This window comes from Eurytemora carolleeae, unplaced genomic scaffold, assembly GCF_000591075.1.
Source record: "Eurytemora carolleeae unplaced genomic scaffold, Eaff_2.0 scaffold309, whole genome shotgun sequence".
NCBI classification, from domain to species: domain Eukaryota; kingdom Metazoa; phylum Arthropoda; class Copepoda; order Calanoida; family Temoridae; genus Eurytemora; species Eurytemora carolleeae.
This window is the reverse complement of record NW_019396409.1, coordinates 38,078-60,673: the sequence shown is the minus strand read 5'-3', so window position 1 is coordinate 60,673 and position 22,596 is coordinate 38,078. Positions and strand designations below refer to the sequence as shown.

Sequence of the window (22,596 nt, the reverse complement as noted above, 5' to 3'; positions counted from 1 at the left end):
CCCCCCCCCCCCCCCCCGGGATAAATTCAGAAACCATCGACTTTCTGTAAAGAGGTTTTATTTTTAAAACATGTTGATTACGAAACAAAACGTATTATTTATTTCAGGGTTGGTGATATTTAGATAACACGGGAAACATGGCGGATACAATATAGAAGATTTCATCAGACTAATTTACAGGGACTGTAACGTTATTTAGAGTGGCATATCCTGTTCACCGCGGTGCCCTTTAAACGAGATATCCTTGTTTTCTGACATTTTCAAATGTGGTTATTCTATAAAAGTTACTCAAGAATTTTTGCTACAGATTCAACAACGGAAATAAACAGAATTGAACACTGTCTTAGATATAAAAAGGACTATATCTTCCTTATATGGGTACTGTAGTGAATCGGACATGACAAGACATTTATCTAAAAATAGGGAGCCACTTTAAATTTTATCTTCACTCTTAAGCCACTCTCAACCTTATTAGATCAATGTTAAATTTAACCTCTGATAATTTTGTATTTATTAACTGAAATTCTAATTTCTTTTTCCTTCCGTTATAAAGTATGCATTTAACAATATCTGTGATGTTTGCTTGTTACCATTCAAAAAATTTAAAAAAAAAGTTTTCATATTTTAAAGATTTTTGATTGCACATTTCTAGTTTGTTCTTCACTTTTTTTCTAACAAGCAAGTTTAAAAATTTACGGAGTTAAAAGCAATAGTTACTATAAAATTAGTTAATATCTGTAATTTGTATGCAATGTATTGAACAGTAACATTTTTTCAATTTATTTTAGATAATTAAAAGCATTTTTCAATTTTTAAACTACCAATTTCTCTTATTTATTTTCCATAATTTGGTGCGAGTCTATATTTCAGTCAAGTGTTTATCTTAAACGTTAATTTTGGTTTACGAATTCCTAGCATACTGACAAGTGATAATAAACAAAATTCTTCTAAATATGATACATTATTTTACTTTATCTGCAATATTTTTAATTGATAAGTGAAGGGATAAACATTCTTTTCAAAGAATATCCTTTCATTCAGAAAAGAAATTATGTTATTTTCAAAACTATTTTTTAATTTTAAACATTTATCACAATGGATTTTAGTTGTAAGAATTATTATTGAGAAATGTGTGAATTTACTATTATTGAGAAGAGAATGGTGACGGATACCGAATATTAAATTGTGAATTGGTATGGAATGTGTTAAATCTTAAATATTTCTGTTTTTGTTAACTAATTCCATCCCTATACCCCACGGAATATCAAGTTTTTAGAACTTATATGTTTTAATCTAATGTTCGACACACATATTTATACATAATTTTGCAAGTATAATGAAATATATATTTAAGCTTGAAACCCAATTTTAAGAAGTCAAACGTTTGAATTTCTCGTTATACTATGGTTGTTAATCTTTTTTGAAAACGATCGTTAAACGATCGTTTTTTGTTTCGTTTTTCGATCGGTTAACTTTTAAAAGGTTTCACGACAATCTGAGAATGGTCCAACGATTCAAAATTGAATTCTGTAGAAGTTTGCTTTAATTAAACCTTCATATTTGTTATCTTAGGTGAAAATATAAGGCAAAAACGATCGTTGCCTTTTTCTAGGGTAACAAATTTGCATGTTTGATAAAAGCAAACTTCTACAGAATAAAGTTACAAAATTTTGGAACCTTCTCATATTGTAAAACATTTTAAAAGTCTAAACCACTGTCTGTTTCCTTATATTCAGGATTCCATGCAACTGTAAATATTAGAAAGGCCTAAATATGAAACCAACTTTTTGTTGCCAATATTTAAATAATCTTTTATCTCTCTAAAAGGAAAACTAGGTCGTCTTCAATTTGTTGATATAAATGGCGACCATGTATGTACAATGTACATAGAAAAATAATTTTCGTTTAGAAAATAACCCAATTCAATGATAACGCATACAGAGCGTCACATATATTAGACTATCTCCAAGCTTTAACACCAAAACATATATCGCACATAATACTTTTAAAAAAACTTATTATTTTCTGCAAGAAAACTTTTATAGCAACTTTATACATAGTTTTTAAATTATCTGATTATTACTCAAAATAGCAATTTTAAGCTATAAACGATTAAATGGATGTCGTACACACTGTACCACCCTGATTGAAGGTTTTCCTCTAAACTTGACAATTTTAAATTTTACATTTTATGTACTCAGGGTCATCGTCGTCGTCAAAACTACTTCGAAGTTTACTGGGTTACCACAAAGGATACAACTTTAGTGCCGACTGTGCGGAATTAGTTTTGTCGTTATCTTGGTATTCAGGGTTGCTTGCAAGCCTAAACTGGCTTATGAAGTTTCAAATCATCATATGTTTAGAGTTTTGGGTCGTCATTGCAGCCTCATTCTTTGAGGGTAACCCTGTAGGTGCACTCTACATCATTAAACTATAATACTTGCAATCCTTGTGAGTTACATATTTTGATTTTAAAAATTCAATGAACATTTATTTTTGAACTTTATCATATTACATAAAGTGCAGATTTTTGTATAATAGTTAGTAAATTCACAACTTTTAGGAATTTTTGAACAAATTCAATATTTAGACATTTATCATATGTATTTATATTTATCACAGAATATTTATGTTAAAAAAACATTTTATTTCAATTTTCTGTGTTGAACAGAACTTGTGTCTATTCAATATTTGTCAAAACTTATGCTTTGATCTCAAACCCTTTTTTTACCATGAATATTGAATATTCAATATCAGAACTCGTCGTTTTTACATTCTTATTTATTTATGACATGGACATTGCACATTGCTTAATAGGATTCTTAACATATAAATTCGGATTTTGTGAACTTTCAAAGGGATTTTTTTATATTAACCGGATCATCATAATAAGGATGAACCCCTATTGTTAATTAATGAATACGTAATGTCGTCTCTGAAATTTTATCATTTGTGAGTAGTTCTTTTCCGTTCTTTCTAGATGGTGGAAACTTAAGATTACAACATTTAGGAAGCATTCTTATTCTTACGCTATCAGATAGATCCTTAAAGGGACTGTAAACGGAACTTCAAGTGTTCCTTCATGTATAGAGTGACATGTCCAATGTACAAGGATACTCTTGAAAGCTTTATCTAATCGAGAATAAAGGAGCCACTTTTGTCCCTCTTTTTAAAAATGACTGATTTCCGCTTAAAGTTACAATGTAGTTAATTGTGAGAAGTTAGCAAGGAAACGACTAAACATTCTACACTATTGATAAAGGTTTAAAAAGTAATTTTGCAAATCGGACATGCCCCTCTTTTAATTGAGAATCGGACATGCTTCTCTTTTAATTGAAAATCGGGCATGCCCCTCTTTTAATTGAGAATCGGGCATGCCCCTCTTTTAATTGAGAAACGGACATGCTCCTCTTTTAATTGAGAATCGGGCATGCCCCTCTTTTAATTGAGAATCGGGCATGTTCCTCTTTTAATTGAGAATCGGGAATACCCCTCTTTTAATACAGAATCACTTTAAATTATAACAAAAGTCCCTTTAAAGGGTATTTTGCATTATTAAAGGGAATATATTCAGTTAATGTGATCCCTTTAAGTAAGAATGCAATGGGCTTTATGTTTGGCCCAACTTGGAATACAGCTCAAACATATAACTTTATATATTTCTGATTTTGTATCAGAATTTGATCAGGTTTAAATTCAGAGCAGGGTTTGGTGTTGCAATTGAATTCCATATTTTTAGGATATACATATATATAATATACTAGGCTTACCAGGCGCTTCGCGCCCATCTTCTATTCCAATTGTGAGCATTTTCTCTTTATATACGTTATAAAACAAAAACAAAAAGTTTGCGGATATTCTAAAAATATTTCGTGGATTTTTAAAATTTAATGTAAATGTAAATTTTTGAAATTTGTATTATCTATAAACATTTCCTGGGGTCACGTGATGTCCCACACAAAATTTGGGCCCATTCGGTTTTGACGTTTATTGAATACAGACAGATAGATAGATAGATAGATATACATAGAATTGTACAGTATAAATTGATGAATATTTGAAACTAGATGAGATGTTTAACTATATAGAAATCTGGAATACAATATGCAAACTAAACAATGTATTATTCTGTTTGCAGGGAGTTAGATTGTTTTCAGAAGATATAACTTTGGTGTGGAAAGATAAAAACTCATTTAAAGTGACTGTAAGTGAAATTTCTAGTGACCCTCCATACGAAGATGGCAAAGTCCGATTCACATCGATACACTTGAAACTAACATCTGATCAATGAAGATATTGTCTATATCTCAAGTCTGTTTTCCTGCAGTAGAAATGGGTGTGGTAACAGTTCGCCAATCACATTTCACCCAATTTTTGGTGAATTAACGTTTCACCCAATACTACGTTTCACCCAAATTACGATTCACCCAACTCATGTTTCGCCCAAATTACACCTACTTCAGAGTTTCACCCATGCACATGAATGTATTGCCCAATTTCCGATCATAACTCATAAACTCCTGGACCTCAAATTTTTATTGGGGAAATCAGGAGAATCATGGGAATCTTGTTAGATTGGTTAAAAAATTCTAATCTGAGTGGGTACATTCATGCATAAAAACAAAGCTGGGGTCAAATATATTAATGCATATTGTTGTAAATCCGCAACTTTTGTGCTCGAAATCTGCAAACCACATTGGAGCTCAACATGGCGGCGCAGTTACATGTAGCTAATTATATAAATGTTCAAAACGGAGGATAGCTTGGCCAGGACCAAGCTACAAGAGCTGGTTACAGTCAGACGTGCCGACCCAAACCAATCTAGAACTGAACGTCGGTCAGTCCGGATGGCAAATCTTAAGGTTTCACTCCAAACCTTCAATCCTAACTTCATCAAGGAGTTCATGTTTTGACTCCAAGTGGATGTCTAACTTGAGCAGTACTAGAATATATACTAGATATCAACTGTGTCCTTATGTATACAACTTTTATGAATCCAAAGATAAAATTTTTATATACAAAATAAAATTGGCAAGAATTTTTTTTTTGGGGGGGGGGGTGAAACTCTTAAGTAAGTGGAGTTTGGGCGAAACGTGAGTTGGGTGAAATGTAATTTGGGTGAAACGTGATTGGGCGAACTGTTACTATACCGTGAAATGCTCAAGTCGCTTTTTGCCTCTATTAAAAATAATAAAAATTATAAACATTGATATCTAATTCATACTAGAACAGACTTGTAGCTTGTAAATTGGACAACGTCATCTCTGTATGAAGGGTAACTTGAAATCACGCTTACAGATACCTTTACAAAGATTAGTTAAGTCGATACATTTAAAATGGATTTCTGAATTTTGATTATCTCCCCGAAAGAAAAGAATTAGTTGAACTTGCGTCGTATATTTAATAGTTCCCAGCTCAGGTTATATAGTTAATTTTAGGCTTTTCCAAATATTAATTGCAGTCTGCAGGTTTTTATTAACCTGGTCCTCAGCTTTCAACACTTTGGAGAATTGAATGGGTTTACAACCCTTCAATATTCTTGATATTCTTGATATTCTTGATATTCTCGATAGTTAGGTTAATGGGTCTAGTCTAAAATTGTCTATTGCATATTTTCTCATGATGAGACAGGAGAAAGCTTTCTATTTACCCGATGTATTGAATGTGAATGGTATAGTGATGAGTAGAATGAAGGAAAAAGCAGCAACGGAGATGTAGAAAACAAACAGAATTATCATAATCCACCTAAACAACAAACAAACATTATTTTAGTATTAATATTTAGATAAATCGGAAAACAAAAGTTTCTTTTTACCCCCTGTTTCGGGAGAAAATGAAACAATATTATTTGATATTTCATAAATAATACAGAATAGATGTTTCCTGTCAAATATAAGATTATATAAATCAAATCTATAAATAAAAGAACTTACACTTTTTGTTATTTAATCAAATTTTTAAAAAAAGTTTTGTTTTCCTGTTTTAAATTTCAATCAATTTTATAGCTATGCAACTTATACCATTTAAAAGTGTCAAGAAATAGAAGATATTGAAATGCATAAAAATCAGAAAAGAAAAGTTGGAAATTTATTTAATCTGTCCTAATATCTCGATGGTCCAAATTGAATGGCGACAGTACGACCAGTAAACTGTGGAATAGGAAGACGACCAGTAGACTCAAGTTATAATTTTAAAGAGTTCAATGAACATTAAAACATTAAAAGCTATAACATCAAAAACACATAGGATTTTCTAATGTCTTCCTATTCCACAGTTTCATCTGTCCCAACGCAGTTGGTTAGAAATTTTACTCTAAAAGATTTTACATGGCGTACAACGTATGGGGGAGGGGGGGGGGCACAAATAATTTTCTATGATTGATTTAGCTTTGATATATTTATAAAAGACGACGTTACTGTTTGTCTGTCAAAGCAGGTAGTTTCAATTTTAACTCCACTGTTTTTTCCAAGATGAATTTATCAATATAAAAGTTATTGTATTGAGAGGAACCCGAAAACCAATCTTTAGATTGTATGCATAATTGTGTATGCATATTTATCAACTTATATATCTTAACCATTTTGTATATTTCAAGTACAGGGTGTCCCAATAAACATGGGAATTCAGTGACGAATTCGATATTGTCTTTTAGATAATTCTTTGATTTAGTATAGATGATACCTACTGAGAAAGCTGTAATCTGTAAGAGTTTCGTCTGCTATGTTCACATTGTGTTTGTTTATGTTTTGACTGCATACGGTTGTACTTAGTAAAACAAGAAAATTACAGTATACAAACAGAGTAAACTTGTCCGTCTTCACTGTTCATCTTGCGGAGACATTATAGACACATCTTTACAGTCTTTTACCCTTTTCATAAAATAAACTCTAGCAGACAATAATATTATGGCTTTTGAAATCAGGTATTACAATGCTAATTCATAACAAAGACTATATCCAATTCGTCACTGAATTCCCGTGTTTTTTGGGACCCCCTGTATGTGACTTTGGACGAGTTTACTGTGTATAAGAGAAATATTGAAAATAAACATCTAAAGAAACTTGCTCATTATATTCACAAGTCTACCAAGACAAAACTAGTTGTTTGGTTTTATTGAAAGAAACCCTGAAACTGCTTCCTCTCAATACAATGATTGATTCTTCTTATAGTGGATAAATTCATTTCATTGTTTATCCAAAAGTGAAGCTAAATATTCGAGCCCAATAACCAAAATGGACAAAATACAAATTTATTAAATATTTATAACGTACTTCTAGTGAAAATGGCAATATAACAATAAATGTTTTTTGGCTTGAGTTTAAAATGTTTAAAAAATGTTATATTAAACGATAGATAATTTAGGAAGATTTTGAAAAAAGTTAAATATATATCCTTTTAATCTAGTACGGGGGGGGAGCTATTCGGTTATAACATTAACCCTTTATTTACCTGAAAGCTACATCATTAACTCTAGAAGAGATGATGATTCCAATCCTATCCCAGAAACAGTAGGACGGGAAGGTACATAGTTCTACAACCCTGTACATAAAACCACTACAGTACAGTACAGAAAACATACAAAAAAATGCAAAATGATATAGATCAAATCTGCACTACATCTAAGAAAATGAAACCTGTTTTGTAAATTCTTAAAAACTTTAGGTAAAAGAACTGCTAGGTTATTGAAAATTGAATTAAATGACGAACCCACTTTTTACCCCAGATTTAATGATTTTCCAATTTTACTTTAATTTTCTTAGTTATATTCGTTGCATCTCCTTAATTCTTCACAAAATATTGGTATGCAATATTTGTTTGTTTGTGTTTACTCAAAAAGTATTTGTTTGTTTATGTTTACTCAAAAAGTATTTGTTTATTTGTGTTTACTCAAACAGTATTTGTTTATTTGTGTTTGCTCAAAAAGTATTTGTATATTTGTGTTTACTCAAAAATTATTTGTTTATTTGTGTTTACTCAAACAGTATTTGTTTATTTGTGTTTGCTCAAAAAGTATTTGTTTATTTGTGTTTGCTCAAAAAGTATTTGTATATTTGTGTTTACTCAAAAGTATTTGTATATTTGTGTTTACTCAAAAGTATTTGTTTGTTTGTGTTTACTCAAAAAGTATTTGTATATTTGTGTTTACTCAAAAAGTATTTGTTTATTTGTGTTTACTCAAAAAGTATTTGTTTATTTGTGTTTACTCAAAAAGTATTTGTTTATTTGTGTTTACTCAAAAAAAAGGTTCACCTATTTTTGCGTAAACATTTAAAAAAAATGATATCCCATAATATCGTTGTTTGTTTGTTAAACATGGAGTATTTAGGTACACCATGCATGTTCATGAAACAAAAGTATTTTCTTCTTAAAAACTCAATTTATTTGTATTCAGTGACCAGATATGATCATAAAAATATAGCAAACCCTTTAAACATTATGGCCTCAAAACACGTTTAAGTATCTCAAGTTAAAGCAGAAAGAGATCTATCCACCAAAAAATATAATTTTAAATACTTTTATAAACTCACCAACTCTCTCATTCTAAAATTAATGGTTTTGATTTAGTTTATGTATCTTGTGTAATTAAACCCGGTTGAAACATGAAGATATATAGTATTTAAAAGAAATAGGAGCTCCGCCATCTAATTAACTTTCGAGGATTTAATAAAAAACGATTTAAAAATGGATATAAAAAGATTTTTCATAAGGCTAAAATTTTAATAAAATACAAAGAATTGAAAATGTCCATTAAAACCATTTACCGAAAATATACCCAAAATATAGAATCTGATTCAATTCTGTAAAAATTGGCTGTAACTAAATCAAAGTTATCCCAGTAGAGTATATCCATTCACCACAAGATATCCCTGTAGAGTATATCCAACACAAGATATCCCTGTAGAGTATATCCATCCACCACAATATATCCCGATAGAGTATATCCACCACAAGATATCCCTGTAGAGTATATCCACCACAAGATATCACTATAGAGTATATCCACCACAAGATATCTCTGTAAAGTATATCCACCACAAGATATCCCTATAGAGTATATCCACCACAAGATATCCCTGTAAAGTATATCCACCACAAGATATCCCTATAGATCCCTTTTCTGTGGAGTATCAATAATGTTGAACATCTGATCTTGATATCCAATGTTGGCACTTTTAAATTTGAAGATCAATGTTTGATCTCTCGATTAAAGTTATCTCGGGAGGGTATCGGAGTGGAATTAGATTAATCCGTAGATCTGCTTAAGATGGAGCTTAATGATTGATTTCGAGATTTGCAACAAAAAAGTTCTGAGTTCGGAACACATAATTGTATAAGATGGTTAGTATGAAACTCCCTACCTACTGGGTTCTGAGTTCGGAACACATAATTGTATAAGATGGTTAGTATGAAACTCCCTACCTACTGGGTTCCGAGTTCGGAACACATAAATGTATAAGATGGTTAGTATGAAACTCCCTACCTACTGGGTGTCGAGTTCGGAACACATAAATGTATAAGATGGTTAGTATGAAACTCCCTACCTACTGGGTTCCGAGTTTAAAACACATAAATGTATAAGATGGTTAGTATGAAACTCCGTACCTACTGGTTTGGCTGTTGATAGAAACAATGCTTGCTGTCTCCGGGTTCTGTTTCCTACTTCATTTCCGCAGTTTGTATTTCAGATCTTATTCAGATACATAGATAACAGGAGCTGCAAGAAATATACACAAGGAACCTCCATTAAACAAATATACATTTTTTGTTTAATAGATTCAACGAAAATACTTTATGAAGTCATGAATCTTTGTTTACAGTGATTAATAGTTTCTAGAAGAACTATAAACAACCAAACTAATTTGTTTCTGCAAGAAACTGCAGTACACTTTTTGTAAGCAAAATACGTAAGCTCCTATTGTATATTAATTTGAAAATGTACTATATCGGGCTGCAATATACATATATAGAGAGGAAACAAAAAATCTGAAACGTACATTTTCCTTCATCATAATTTTTTCCTTATTTTTCTTAAATAAAAACAACCCACGGGCACGATGAAATGTTATTTTCATCAAGATGGAAAGTTCACTGACAAAAAATTTGCAGTGATAAATAAAAAAAATAATCCAACCAAAATCAACTGACGAATTTATCAAGGAAAACTATAGAAGGATAAGTTTTACGAAGCAAAACTATTCATAGTTTTACACAAAAATCAATATCTATATAAATATCTATAATTGACGAATTCATATGATGGGATGAGTGTTTTTTTTTACCCTAACTCATAAAACAATCACAAAATAGGGGAAAATGGCCAAGATGTTCACAAAACATTTCGAATTTCACAATTAAAAAATGTTGGGGGGGGGTCCAAAAATCGTTCACTAGGACAGACCCGAAGAGGGGCATGTCAAATTCACAACTTTTCTCATATCCCTGAAGACAGATCGAATGCTTGCATATTTTATGCGCAAAAACGCTCGCAACTGGTTTTAACTACTTAAGCAAGAGCATATTTTGAAAATATTAATTTCTTTTTTCTTTAAAGAGGCTGTTCTGTTACTAGCATCTCTTGAAAATATCGCCTTTTTATGTTAAAAGCAGTTTTCCAACAATTGAAAGAAAATCTTTATTGTTTGCCACTTCTATAGAAAATTGATATTTCGAAGTTATAAACAAAATTTCCTTAGATTTTTTTTTTAATTTTGACAAACTTAACCTCTTTAATAAATTTAAAATAAGTTTTCAGGGTTTTCAATTTTCATTTCTGACGGCGTTAAAAATTTCACCAGGTTAATTGAAAATAGTTTTTAACTTTTTTTTAAATTTGTAATTATGAAAAATCTTCATGAATGATATAATTTCTCTAATCTTTCTATTAAGGATTCTGCTAAAATCCCATATTTGCTTTATTCTAAATTTATTCCAGATTTATTCAACCCAATATTGAATATTCTGAAATCTGAATATTATAGTTCTCGAAAATATTTTCAAATTATCTTAAACGGATTGTAGACAGAATTTCAAGTACCGTTGTGAATCAAATATGCTACTCTAAAATACTTAAATTAAATACTCTAAAATACTTAGATTAAATACTCTAAAATACTTAAATTAAATTACGTCTAAAGACCCTTTAACAGTATTTTATTCTAGAAAAATAGAATAAAATAATTTTACTGTAGGAAAGTAGAATAAAATATTTTAATCTAGGAAAAAATAGAATAGAATATTTTATTCCAGGAACATAGAATAAAATATTTTATTCTAGGAAAATAGAATAAAATATTTTATTCTAGGAAAATAGAATAAATATTTTATTCTAGGAAAATAGAATAGAATATTTTATTCTAGGAAAATAGAATAGAATATTTTATTCTAGGAAAATAGAATAAAATAATTTTACTCTAGGAAAAAAATAAATAAAATATTTTGTACTAGGAAAATAGAAGAAAATATTTTATTCTAGGAAAATAGAAGAAAATATCTTATTCTAGGAAAATATAGAATAAAATATTTTATACTAGGAAAATAGAATACAATAATCTTATTCTAGGAAAATATAGAATGAAATATTTTATACTAGGAAAATAGAATACAATAATCTTATTCTAGGAAAATATAGAATAAAATATTTTATACTAGGAAAATAGAATAAAAATATGAAAATGTGCCAAGCTAAGTTTAAAAGGGATATAGAGGCAATTGTATTCCCATCTTCTGTATCCCCCCCCCCCAGCAATATTGAAAGCAGTGAACTCGCTGCAAGAATGATTTTAAACCAAACCTTCTTAGATATATATATTGTTCACTTATTAAACAAATGTTGCACCCGTGACAGAGGAGACAGGGAGAATGATATATTTTAAATATATTTCAGCTCATCTCCTAAACTATTGATATAGGGTTACCCACAAAGGATGAGACTTCAAAGACGACTGTGCGGAATTTATACGGTCTGTTTCCTATATTCATGATTCCTTGCAACTGTAAACTTGTTCTTTTATTTGCCAAATCATTTAGTTTATAGCTATATTCAAAACTGAAGACTTAGTTAAACTTTAGAATGGTCTTTTATACGAGTTTCATGTCGTTTTAACAGTCTCATTCTTTGTGGGTAACCACTAACCCTCTGCATAATTACTTCTAATTAAATAAAACTGTTCCTTTTGCTGAATGGTGAACTGGATTGTTTGTTTGGGTATGAAGGATAGGTTGGGTTGATGAGATGTCTGGTCGGAGAAATTACTTGTATTGATTTATCATCTGATTTTCCATCAGTAGTTCCGATGCTACTCTTTCGGGTAAATATTAGCTGATTAAAGATAAAAGTGTTGCAGGCAGACGATTCATCATTCCTGGCTTTCCCATCAGAACTTCCACTTCTAACTTTCCCATCAGAGCTCCCGTTCTTTGGTTTCCCATCAGAGATACAAGTCTTTGGTTTCCCATCAGAGATACAAGTCTTTGGTTTCCCATCAGAGATGCCAGTCCTTGTTTTCCCATCAGAGATGCCAGTCCTTGTTTTCCCATTAGAGATATCAGTCTTTGTTTTCCCATCAGAACTTATGTTCTTTGGTTTCCCATCAGAGACACTATTTCTCAGATTCACTTCAGAATTTCTGTTAATTTCTTTCCCATTTGAACTTCCTAAACCATATTGATCACCAGTTTTACAGATTTCTTTATGATCTTCTTGCCCCGGGGTTCCCTTCATCTCCAAATCTTTTGAGTCGTTGATCCCTACACTATCAGTGTTATTGATCCCTTTATCTACAGAGGAATTGATCTCTAAACCATCAAAGCAATCGATTGCTTTATCTTCAGAGTAGTTGATCCCTAAACCATCAAAGTAATTGATCCCTTTATTCTCAGAGTAGCTGATCCCTAAACCATCGGAGGGATTGTATGTTTTCAGCGCTAGATTTGATTCTGTTAAACCAAATATTGAAAAAAGTTTTAAACTTGATGTATTTTTGAGTTTGTTGCCTGTGAATTGTGTAAAATAATGTTGAAATATTGAATATTTAGTTCCCTGAGGGAGACCAGATATCTCGCCTAGATGATGATTTAATTTCAAACTTTTCAGATGAAAAGCCGGAGGAATGAAAAATGGAGGTTCGAGTCGGTTTGGAAGACATTAGACATACTTTATTGGAGGTTGGTAGAATGGAGGAGGGGTGTTGAGATGATGTAACATGTTTGGAGGGTAATGGAGAAGAATGGAGAAAATTGTCGGCAGATGAAGAAGAATGGAGATTATGCGCTGGAGAAGTAAAATAATTTGTGTCTGTAGGATAGGATTTATTCATTATGGAGCTCAAACATGGCGCTTCAAATTGGCAATTAAAAGTTGTTTGAAGATCGGAATCAGATCTTTGTTCATCTTTGATCAAAGGTTCATTTAAATCTCTGAACATATTTCAATTCAACTTTAAACCAATAGTTCTTTAATTAAAATCTTAAAAAAAGTTAGAATTCTCGAGCAAAGAGAAGTTTGAAGTTTTAATTCCATGATATCGTCTAACAAACTTAGAAAGTATGCTTTGGAAAACTTAGTTTTAAAAATGTTTTGGTTTAATTTTATCATTTTGATCATTCAGTTATTTGAAAAGATTGTTCATTGAAGTCCATAAATTTTAAGCAATTTTCTTATTTTCCCAAAAATAATTTTTATTTTTAGATATTTAAAGGATCTGAGTTTTTGCCACAAACTATAATGTTCTAATCCCTATGGCGCTACGACATTTGTTCTAATTCCATTTGCTCTATGGCCATTTGCTTTAGTTCCATTTGCTCTATTAACCATTTGCTCTTTAGCTCATAGATCACGACGTTTGCTCTATATGTCATCTTCTCTATACGTCAATTGATCTATGACATAACACGTCATCTGGGTTTTCTATTGCTTTATTCAACGCATCACATTCAGTTAACCGGAAGTTTATCTGAGTAATATCTAATGGATGTCTGTGCTCAGGCAAGTTCAGAATATATTTACCACCTATGCAAAGTTTTAGCCACGGCAGAACAATTCTGCCTTCTATATTCAAGACATCTCCAGTACTGAGAGACACCCTGTTTGTTTAGAGTAGAATAAATATAGTTTTCACCACATATTAGGTTTTTTTTACCCCTCTTATTATTGAGCCGTCTCTCTGTCATGATGAACTTTGAAGAACTGATTAAAACTGCAATTTGCGAATTTTCCAAAAAAAATTCTCGCATTTCATAGTCAAGTTACGCTCAGGAATTCAAATAAAAGCTATTTTATAGTGCATTTTTAGGTTATAGAGCAAATGACTTGTTTAGTCATACAGAAAATGAGGTATAGAGCATATTAAATATAGAGCAAATGACGTATAGAGCAAATGACTTGATAGATCAAATGGAACTAGAGCAGATGTCGTAGCGCCAATCCCTATATTATTTGCAACCTGATGGTGTAAACCTTTTATATTTCGAACTTAGATTAAATTGTTCATTTAACAGAAATCATAGTTTGAAATATCAAAGGTCTCCTACGTTGGGTTGCAAAGATCAGAAAATCAGAGTAAGCGGCAGAGACTCAATTCCTTTATTTTGTTAAAATTGTTCAGTGAAGCCCGAAGCCATAAATTTTAAATTGTTTTTTTCATTTTCCCCAAGCTAAAGATTTATTTTATTTTTGTTTTGCTTTTTGTACTAAAAAGTTTTATTTCAATTTTAAATATCTGAACCATTAATATTTTGTTACCAAGATACCATGTTTTCTTCCAATATAAATAATTCTGGGAATCCCGAATTAGAATGGGCCCAGCACTCAGGTTTTTAGAATTTTTCCTATTAAGCACAAAATCGTAGTCCATGCTCCTGCTCCAGTCAAACACACTCCCTGACTAACTTAATTCTGTTTACAATTTTTTTCTCGGCCAGAACTAGTTTAATACAATAACATGCAGAATTCAACTTTAGTACACAATTTTGAAAAATTATGACCAGGGGGGATGATAGTTCTCTACCTGTGTGCTCAGTTAGCAGTACAGAGCTGGGAACTTTTGAATGGTGGATATCGGGATTAAGGCTTAATCCACTCTTTTTCTTAATCTCCAGATTAACATAATCTTGCAAGATTATCTTCAAAGTGTATGAAAAACGATAAAATTCAAATTAATATTTAATCATCTGAAAAACTGTAGCAGCCAATCAGAGAAAAGCGGGCAACCAATGAGAGAACAGAAATATTCTCATTGGAGAAAACAATTAACGGATATCCAAGGAGAGAGAAAATGAGTGGATTAAGGACTAAAATGAAAAGTTTCCACAGTGGATATTCGGATAAAGAAGTCAGGATTAAAGTTTATCCATTCTAAAATTCCCAGCTCTGTACACTTACCACTGTTTACTAATAATTATATATTATAGGTTAGACCAGAATCTATTTATAATAAACAAATATGCAGTACGCTCTCGGTATAGTTCCTGGCTTATACAATTAGTAAAGGATTAGCGTACATCATCACTCTATACACTATAACCTCGTTAATTATGACCGAAAAGTATGAAACTCATAGAGAATAGAATATATAGAGAGGAATTTACTAGAAAAAAGTGTAAAACGGCCATTTTGTTGTACTGTTTCCATACTGCAGGTGTACTTCACATATTTATGCTATATAACCTGTTTGGCCCTGGAATATCATTTTATAGAAAATCTAAAATTATTGTTAAAAGAAAACCAAATTATGAAATAGGCTGGTTTCATAATTGATCAATGATCATTTCACATTGACTCTATGCCTTCCACTTTACAAATAATGATGTTCCGTTATAACTATAAATCAAATGATGTTTTTATTCACCTAATTCATTATAAAGTTTATTTAACAGTTTAAAAAATTCGAAATTGAAATGGATAGCCTAGGGAACATACTGTATTAATGTACTCTACTGCATATAATTTGTGAACATTTACATGATTTGTACACTTTGAACTCCCTTTCAGGCTGAATGGGACTGAAAAAATTCATACCGAGAGATTCTTTTAATTCCTCTCTATATAAACTCTATGATGAAACTCTAACAAGTGTGCTCAACTAGGATGTACTGTACATTACGCCTACGGTAAATCTGACCCAGTTGACATAGTGGTAATTGACAAAACTGATTATTTTGGTTGTCTTTACATATTGGAATTAGCAGGGTTCAAACTAATATTTGAAAGTCTTTGACGTGAGTAATTTTGAGTTAAAATAAAAAAATGTTGAATTGATATTCCTTGTTGACAACGAGGATTTATAAAACCTTCTCCCGGTCCAATTCCTCCAGTCAAGTAATGCCTTCTCCCTGTTTACACCTAGAGATTGTTTATATAGTATCAAGAAGAACTTACGAGATGGTCAGAGTTTTTACCATCTATTTACTTTGTCGAGTGGGGGGAAAAAATAACCTTTTAAGATTAAATTTTGTGCTTTAAAATTGCGACTTTCAACAATCCATGTTACAAAATTATTTTTACATTATTTGTAGTTGTTTACAATATTTGTAGTTGTTTACAATATTTGTAGTTGTTTACAATATTTGTAGTTGTTTACAATATTTGTAGTTGTCTACAATATTTGTAGTTATTTGTAGTTGTTTACAATAATTGTTCACAATATTTCTTATTGTTCACAATATTTCTTATTGTTCACAATATTTCTTATTGTTCACAATATTTCTTATTGTTCACAATATTTCTTATTGTTCACAGTATTTCTTATTGTTCACAATATGTCTTATTGTTCACAATATTTCTTATTGTTCACAATATTTCTTATTGTTCACCACAATGTTTCTTATTGTTCACAATATTTCTTATTGTTCACCATATTTCTTATTGTTCACAATGTTTATTATTGTTTATAATAATTTTTAATGTTTACAATATTTTTATTGTAAATATTTGTTATTATTTAAATCAAAATGGTTTTAAGCTGACATGGCACACTAACAAAACTGAGCTGTCTTTCTTCAGAGTTGAAAACCTGGTCAAAACTTTAGAATTGCAGAATCTAAATTAGTCTATTTGATCTGACAGAATTCTTTGTTTGAAATATCAAAGGTCTACGACATTGATTTGCAAAGATATAAGAATTAAAACATTTAAGTTTGCGGCAAAATTTAATTTCTTTTTAGATAAAGTTGCCACAGTGGAATTAATCATTGTAGATCAGCGCTATATCATACAAAACTGTGAACCTCTGTTCTCCTTGAATATGCAGTTTGTAAAGAGAGTATACAGAGTGTTTACAAACCGAACAAACCCCTCTATTTCTATTGTGCATATAAGTGCGCAGTATTCAATGTACACAAAGTGTCGGGAAAAAAACACAAAATAATGAAAATATCAGAACAGAGAACTGAGTAAGAAACCATCATCGTCAAATAAAAACTAATAAAACTCACTTATCATAGAAAAAAATTGAATATTTATCATATTTCTTATTTTAGAAAATTAATTTTAATATTTATTTAGAAACTATAAATAAAGCATAAAATCGAGTTTACATATTCTTTAAAGTTTTTAGGCTTGATTTTGTAAATTAAATAAAAAAAATGCCTAACCTCTAAAATGATATTTTGAAAGACTTCCAGCGGATTTACTGTTTTTCAGACGACCTCCTACCAAAATATACAGAATTAAACAAAAATATTTAAACTCTTAGAAATATATAAAATTACAGAAATAGATTAGAAGTGTTTTAAAAAGAAGAAATTTTAAAAAATAAAAATAAAACATATTTAAATGCCTGAAAAATTCTTTAAAGATTAAAAATGTGTAAAAGAAGGGAAAATCATTGAAAAGGATTAAAGTCATATAAAAATTTATGTGAAATACAAGATTGAAATATTTGAAAATAATATTTAACAACGCAAAAATTTTATAAAATATAAAAAATTAAAATGTATGTATGAGGATATCTTTGTAAATATATGTGAAAATATTCAAAATCCAAATGTAAAGTAAACAAATAATATATAAGAAGATGTAAAAATTTACCGAAAGGAATAAAAATTAAAAAAAGACAAATTCACTCAGATTGTTATAAGAGCAAAAATGAAAAATAAAACTTTTTGCCCCTTCTTGTTTTTTTGTTTATTTCATGGATTATTCTGAAATATGATCTCTTTAAGAATCTCAGACCTTGGATAATTTGGTTGCACAATAAATTTTCACCACAAAATTGTTTTATATTTACTAAACTTAAATTATAAAAATGGTCAAAAGGAAAAAAGGAGACAAATTATTGTCGACGCACACCTACATTTCTACATTTCAAACTAAATGATCCGAAACATCTAGGATGGACGTCATGAAATCCCTCCAACAGAATTATATTCATGGAGTAATCAAATCTACCAACACCGAGACCCCTCTCTAGGAACCTCAGAAAACATGCACCAGAAGTTCACCCTGCCTACAACAGGGATTGTAATCTCCAGCACACCGATCAACCACGTCCGCAACCCGGATGTAACCCTGAACAACAGCAATACCATCCTGACCAATCCCAATCTTGCCGACCACCCCATCCTGCCCCAAACCTCTATGTTCCAACGCGCAATTCATGGGAACAACATCCATAAACTGTTAGCCATTGACAAATTGTACACTTATTACCTGGAAAACAAATTGGAATCTACCTTTACGACTGCTCTGACCTAAATGAAACCTGATAAACTGCCATGGACATCCTCAACTCCTTCTGCAGCTCACATATTCCCGTCCATCTCTGGGATTTCTATGACCTACTGGAATTTCTGTCTCGCACAGGAGAATCAGAAAAATCAGGAGCAGGAGAATCAGGAATAGGAGAATTAGGAAAATCAGGAGCAGGAGAATTAGGAGAATCCGGAGTAGGAGAACCAGGAGAACCAAGAGAGCCTGGAAAACCGGGCGAAATAAGATCACCAGATCCTTTGACCGAACCCCATCATCCAACCAAACCAGGAGCAGGAGAACCAAGAGAATTAGGAGGAGGAGAATCAGAATAATCAGGAGCAGGAGAATCGGGAGAATCAGAATAACCAGGAGCAGGAGAATCAGAAAATTAGGAGCAGAGAATCGGAATCAGGAGAATCAGGAGAATTAGGAGCAGGAGAACCAAGAGAATCAGGAGCAGGAGAATCAGATAAATCAGGAGAATCAGAAGATCCAGGAGCAGGAGAATCAAGAGAGGAGAATCAGAAGAATTAGGAGCAGGAGAATCAGAAAAATCTGGAGCAGGAGAATTAGAATCAGGAGAATTAGGGTCAGGAGAGTTCATTGAATTCCCGTTACAGGGTTTCCAATCATATTTAATTTTCATTTTTCAAAAAAAAATTTCCAAGGAAAACATAATATCTTTTCATTCAGTATAATTTATTAAAATCAAGTTCATTCCAAAGATTTAAATCCAAAATACAATTTCAGAATCTTAATTCTTATATTTATTACAATTTTATTTCACTTGATTTGAGAATAACAATATGAGGAAAAGATGTTGTTTTAACCTCATTATATAAACCCGGTTGAATTCACCCTCAAGACATCACTCGGATCACGTTAAAATCGTGAGCTCAAATATATAGTCATGCACCGTCAGTCAACTTTCCCAAGTTACAAAATGAGCAAAATATTACGCTATACATTAATTTCATCTTATTTTATTAATTTTGTTTACTTATCCAACAATACAACAATTTTAACTTTATTCTCAATAATTTTATTCATTTATTCAACAATACAGCAATTTTAACTTTATTATTATTAATTTTATTTATTTATCAAACTTCAAGTCTCTAATCAGTTCAATTCAAATTAAATCTTCTCTTTACATGCCGATTATCAACATTCTTTCATTATTTAATGACACCAATTCATGACAAATTAATGTAATGCAATCATTATATTTTGTTCTTAAAATAGTAATGTTAATTTATACCTATACCATGACATATACCTCATCTTCTCCTTTCCAATTCCTGTCAATCAATCAATCTCATTTATATTCACCTTTATTCTCATATTTAATCTTTTCATCCTCAAGCCCTTGGCACCCCCCAATGTTGATCGTAAATACAACTTCTAACCCCCCCCCCGTAAGCTTATATTTTCCGAATTATTTACAAATGTTTTAATCTATCCAAAAAAACCTCAGCCCCTTAATCACTCCTTTTACTCCGACACGGAAAACTAGTAAGATATATTATGAATTTTTCAACTACATTAATATATTATCATTTATTTTTATTATATCTGCATTCTATTGCAGGTTTGAAATATATCAGTTAATGAAATTATTTGCAACTTGTGTCAGAGTTGAGGAGCCCGACCAACGAACCTATCAACCAACTGACAACCAACCAACCAGCAAACCTAATAAATTATTGCCGACGCCCACCTACGTTTCTACAAGTATGTATGTAATATATATGCTGCACTGTAGTCACAGAGTTATACAGAATATCTGAAGAGTGAAATTTAGTGGGAAAAAAGTGAAAAACCGCCATTTTTTTGAACTGGTACCGTACTATAAGCGTACTGTATACCTTTGTGTTCTAAAATACTTAGTGCCCTGGAAAGACAAACTATTACATCCACTTATAAACGACAATTTTTTTTTTATGCTTTATCTAAACAAATTTTACGGTATTGTTGTGATGTTTTGCGCACAATTTATGAACATATTACATGAAATGTACACTTTGACCTCCTTATTTATCCTCTATAAAGTATTCTCTACTTTGAGTCGATTTAAGAGAGCATCATTGAACGAAACTCCCCAGTTTCCTTTTTGGGGTCTATACATTTGCGTAGATTTTAATATTAAGAAAATGAAAAAATAAAATAGAATGGAAAGAAACCAATTAAAATAATAATTCATAACAAAAAAAATGGTATCTACAAAACTGCTTGACCCCATTCATGAAAACGGGTTTCCGATACTGGGTTTCATGGTGATACTACAGAGCGTCCCATATCATATTAGACTATCTCCAAGCTTCAATGCCAAATTAAACCCATAATACTCGAAAAACCTAACATTTTCTGCAAGAAAAAATTTATATAAGCCTTATTCAATTTTACGAAATGATATATTCTTCTTATAATTTCTTATTAGTCCCAAAAAAACATAATTTAGACTAATTAACGATCTAATATGATATGGGACACCCTGTATGTCCTAAGTTTTGGGCTCTGTGTTTAATGTACAACTAGCCTTAGCTTCCTAAAATTTAGTCATGTACTTTCAATGTAACGTATTGTTGTATATATATCTCTAATTTTCTAAAAACCCAACCCCTATATAAAATTATATTTCTCTTTGAGAACCTAAAAGAAAACTTTATAAGTTGAACCATCAAAGAAGCAAAATTGAAATTTATTCATAAAGTCAAAAATCATTTAATACTTTTTTTGTGTTAAGATAATCAATAAGAATGTATTTTGAACCCTCATTAATTAAACTTTATGGATTAGAAACAAAACAATATTTTTAAAAGTTTTATTTGCAGGGTCAAACAGTCTATAGGAGTTCCCAAAGTTTGAATTTAAATTGTAACCATCAGTATAATCTGATTTAAGAATTAAGTTCTTTAGCTTAAATTATGAGGTTGCAAGAACGGCAAGAAGTACATCGTTTAAGTCATTTTTAAATGCCTTTTTGAATAAAAGGCTTGCACCTAGTTATCTTTTAAATTGTGAGCTGTTTTAGATCATTTCTGAAGAGCTTAATTATCTAAGAAAACTTTTGAGCACAAATGTGATAAAAAGAAGTAAGCGGAATTTTCTGAATTACCAATGATTTATACCATTTCTAATACAAGACCTTTCAATGAGAGAGTTTAGCAATAAAAAACTCTAGAACCTCTGGGGGCACTGCGCCACCCCCCCCCCCCCCCCCAGTCTTTTAAGGATTAAATATTTAGAATTTTCATTTTCATCAAGTTGAACAATGGTTCAATAACATTTTATTTGAAAATAAATACATAAATCTTCGAATAAATAAATTTATGGAATTTAAAAATTTAAAATTTCTATTTGAAAACTGTGCTCTTTGTACAAACCTAAATCTGTGTTTGAAGATTTTAACAAAGTTCTTGTTTCCTGATTTCCCTGATTTTCCGCATCCTCAATATCCTCTATATCATCTATATCCTCAATATCCTCACTATCCTCTATATCATCTATATCCTCTATATCCTCTTCATTATCTAAATAATCAATATCCAAGGTAAGCGGTGCACATAAATCTGTGGTAAAGAAAGACGATTTTGATTTGATTAGTCAAATTAACAGGAAATACAACAATGTGCAGTGAAATATTTTCACCAGTTTCTGAGCAGTCCAAATGCGTAGCAATAAAAGATACACAAACCCTATCCTCCGTATCCTTAGTGTACATCAATTAAATAAAGTAAATATCTATCACTCTTTGACAGTATCAAACACTTGCAGTATGTATAAAAAACCCTTGAAACTTAATAATTGATGAATAAAAAAATTGAAAAAATGTATTTTGGGGGAAAAATAAAAACCCTGGAAAGAGAAAGTGAAAACGAAAGAAGAAAAAGAAAAAATTTAATATT

At 30.9% G+C, this 22,596-nt stretch overlaps 2 protein-coding genes across 2 annotated transcripts in view; one reads left to right on the top strand and one right to left on the bottom strand.

Moving 5' to 3' along the window:
* Positions 1-1,361, top strand: part of LOC111702745 (zinc finger protein-like 1 homolog) — a gene marked incomplete in the record, with an annotated part of 10,364 nt that extends 9,003 nt beyond the window's left edge. The window contains 1 exon segment of the mRNA XM_023474527.1: positions 108-1,361. Coding sequence (XP_023330295.1) covers positions 108-123 — 16 coding nt within the window.
* A 3,476-nt stretch (positions 1,362-4,837) lies between these two features.
* On the bottom strand, positions 4,838-22,278 carry LOC111702755 (uncharacterized). Its single transcript, XM_023474536.1, has 8 exons — positions 22,075-22,278; positions 17,590-17,646; positions 16,261-16,339; positions 13,040-13,416; positions 12,171-12,936; positions 9,604-9,657; positions 7,450-7,539; positions 4,838-5,745 (listed from the first exon to the last, which is right to left on the bottom strand). Exons 4-8 carry the CDS (start codon positions 13,314-13,316, stop codon positions 5,643-5,645), a joined length of 1,290 nt encoding a protein of 429 aa, XP_023330304.1. The 5' UTR covers positions 13,317-13,416; positions 16,261-16,339; positions 17,590-17,646; positions 22,075-22,278; the 3' UTR covers positions 4,838-5,642.
* Positions 22,279-22,596: the final 318 nt, after the last annotated feature.

What these genes read in the sequence shown, in the direction of transcription:
- LOC111702755 (XM_023474536.1), bottom strand. Translation starts at nt 13,316, where the DNA reads ATGAATAAATCCTATCCTACAGACACAAATTATTTTACTTCTCCAGCG. An exon ending in AGATATCTGGTCTCCCTCAG is followed by an intron (nt 12,937 to 13,039) that starts GGAACTAAATAT and finishes TTGGTTTAACAG; the next exon opens with AATCAAATCTAGCGCTGAAA. An exon ending in AGTTCACCATTCAGCAAAAG is followed by an intron (nt 9,658 to 12,170) that starts GAACAGTTTTAT and finishes GAAATGAAGTAG; the next exon opens with GAAACAGAACCCGGAGACAG.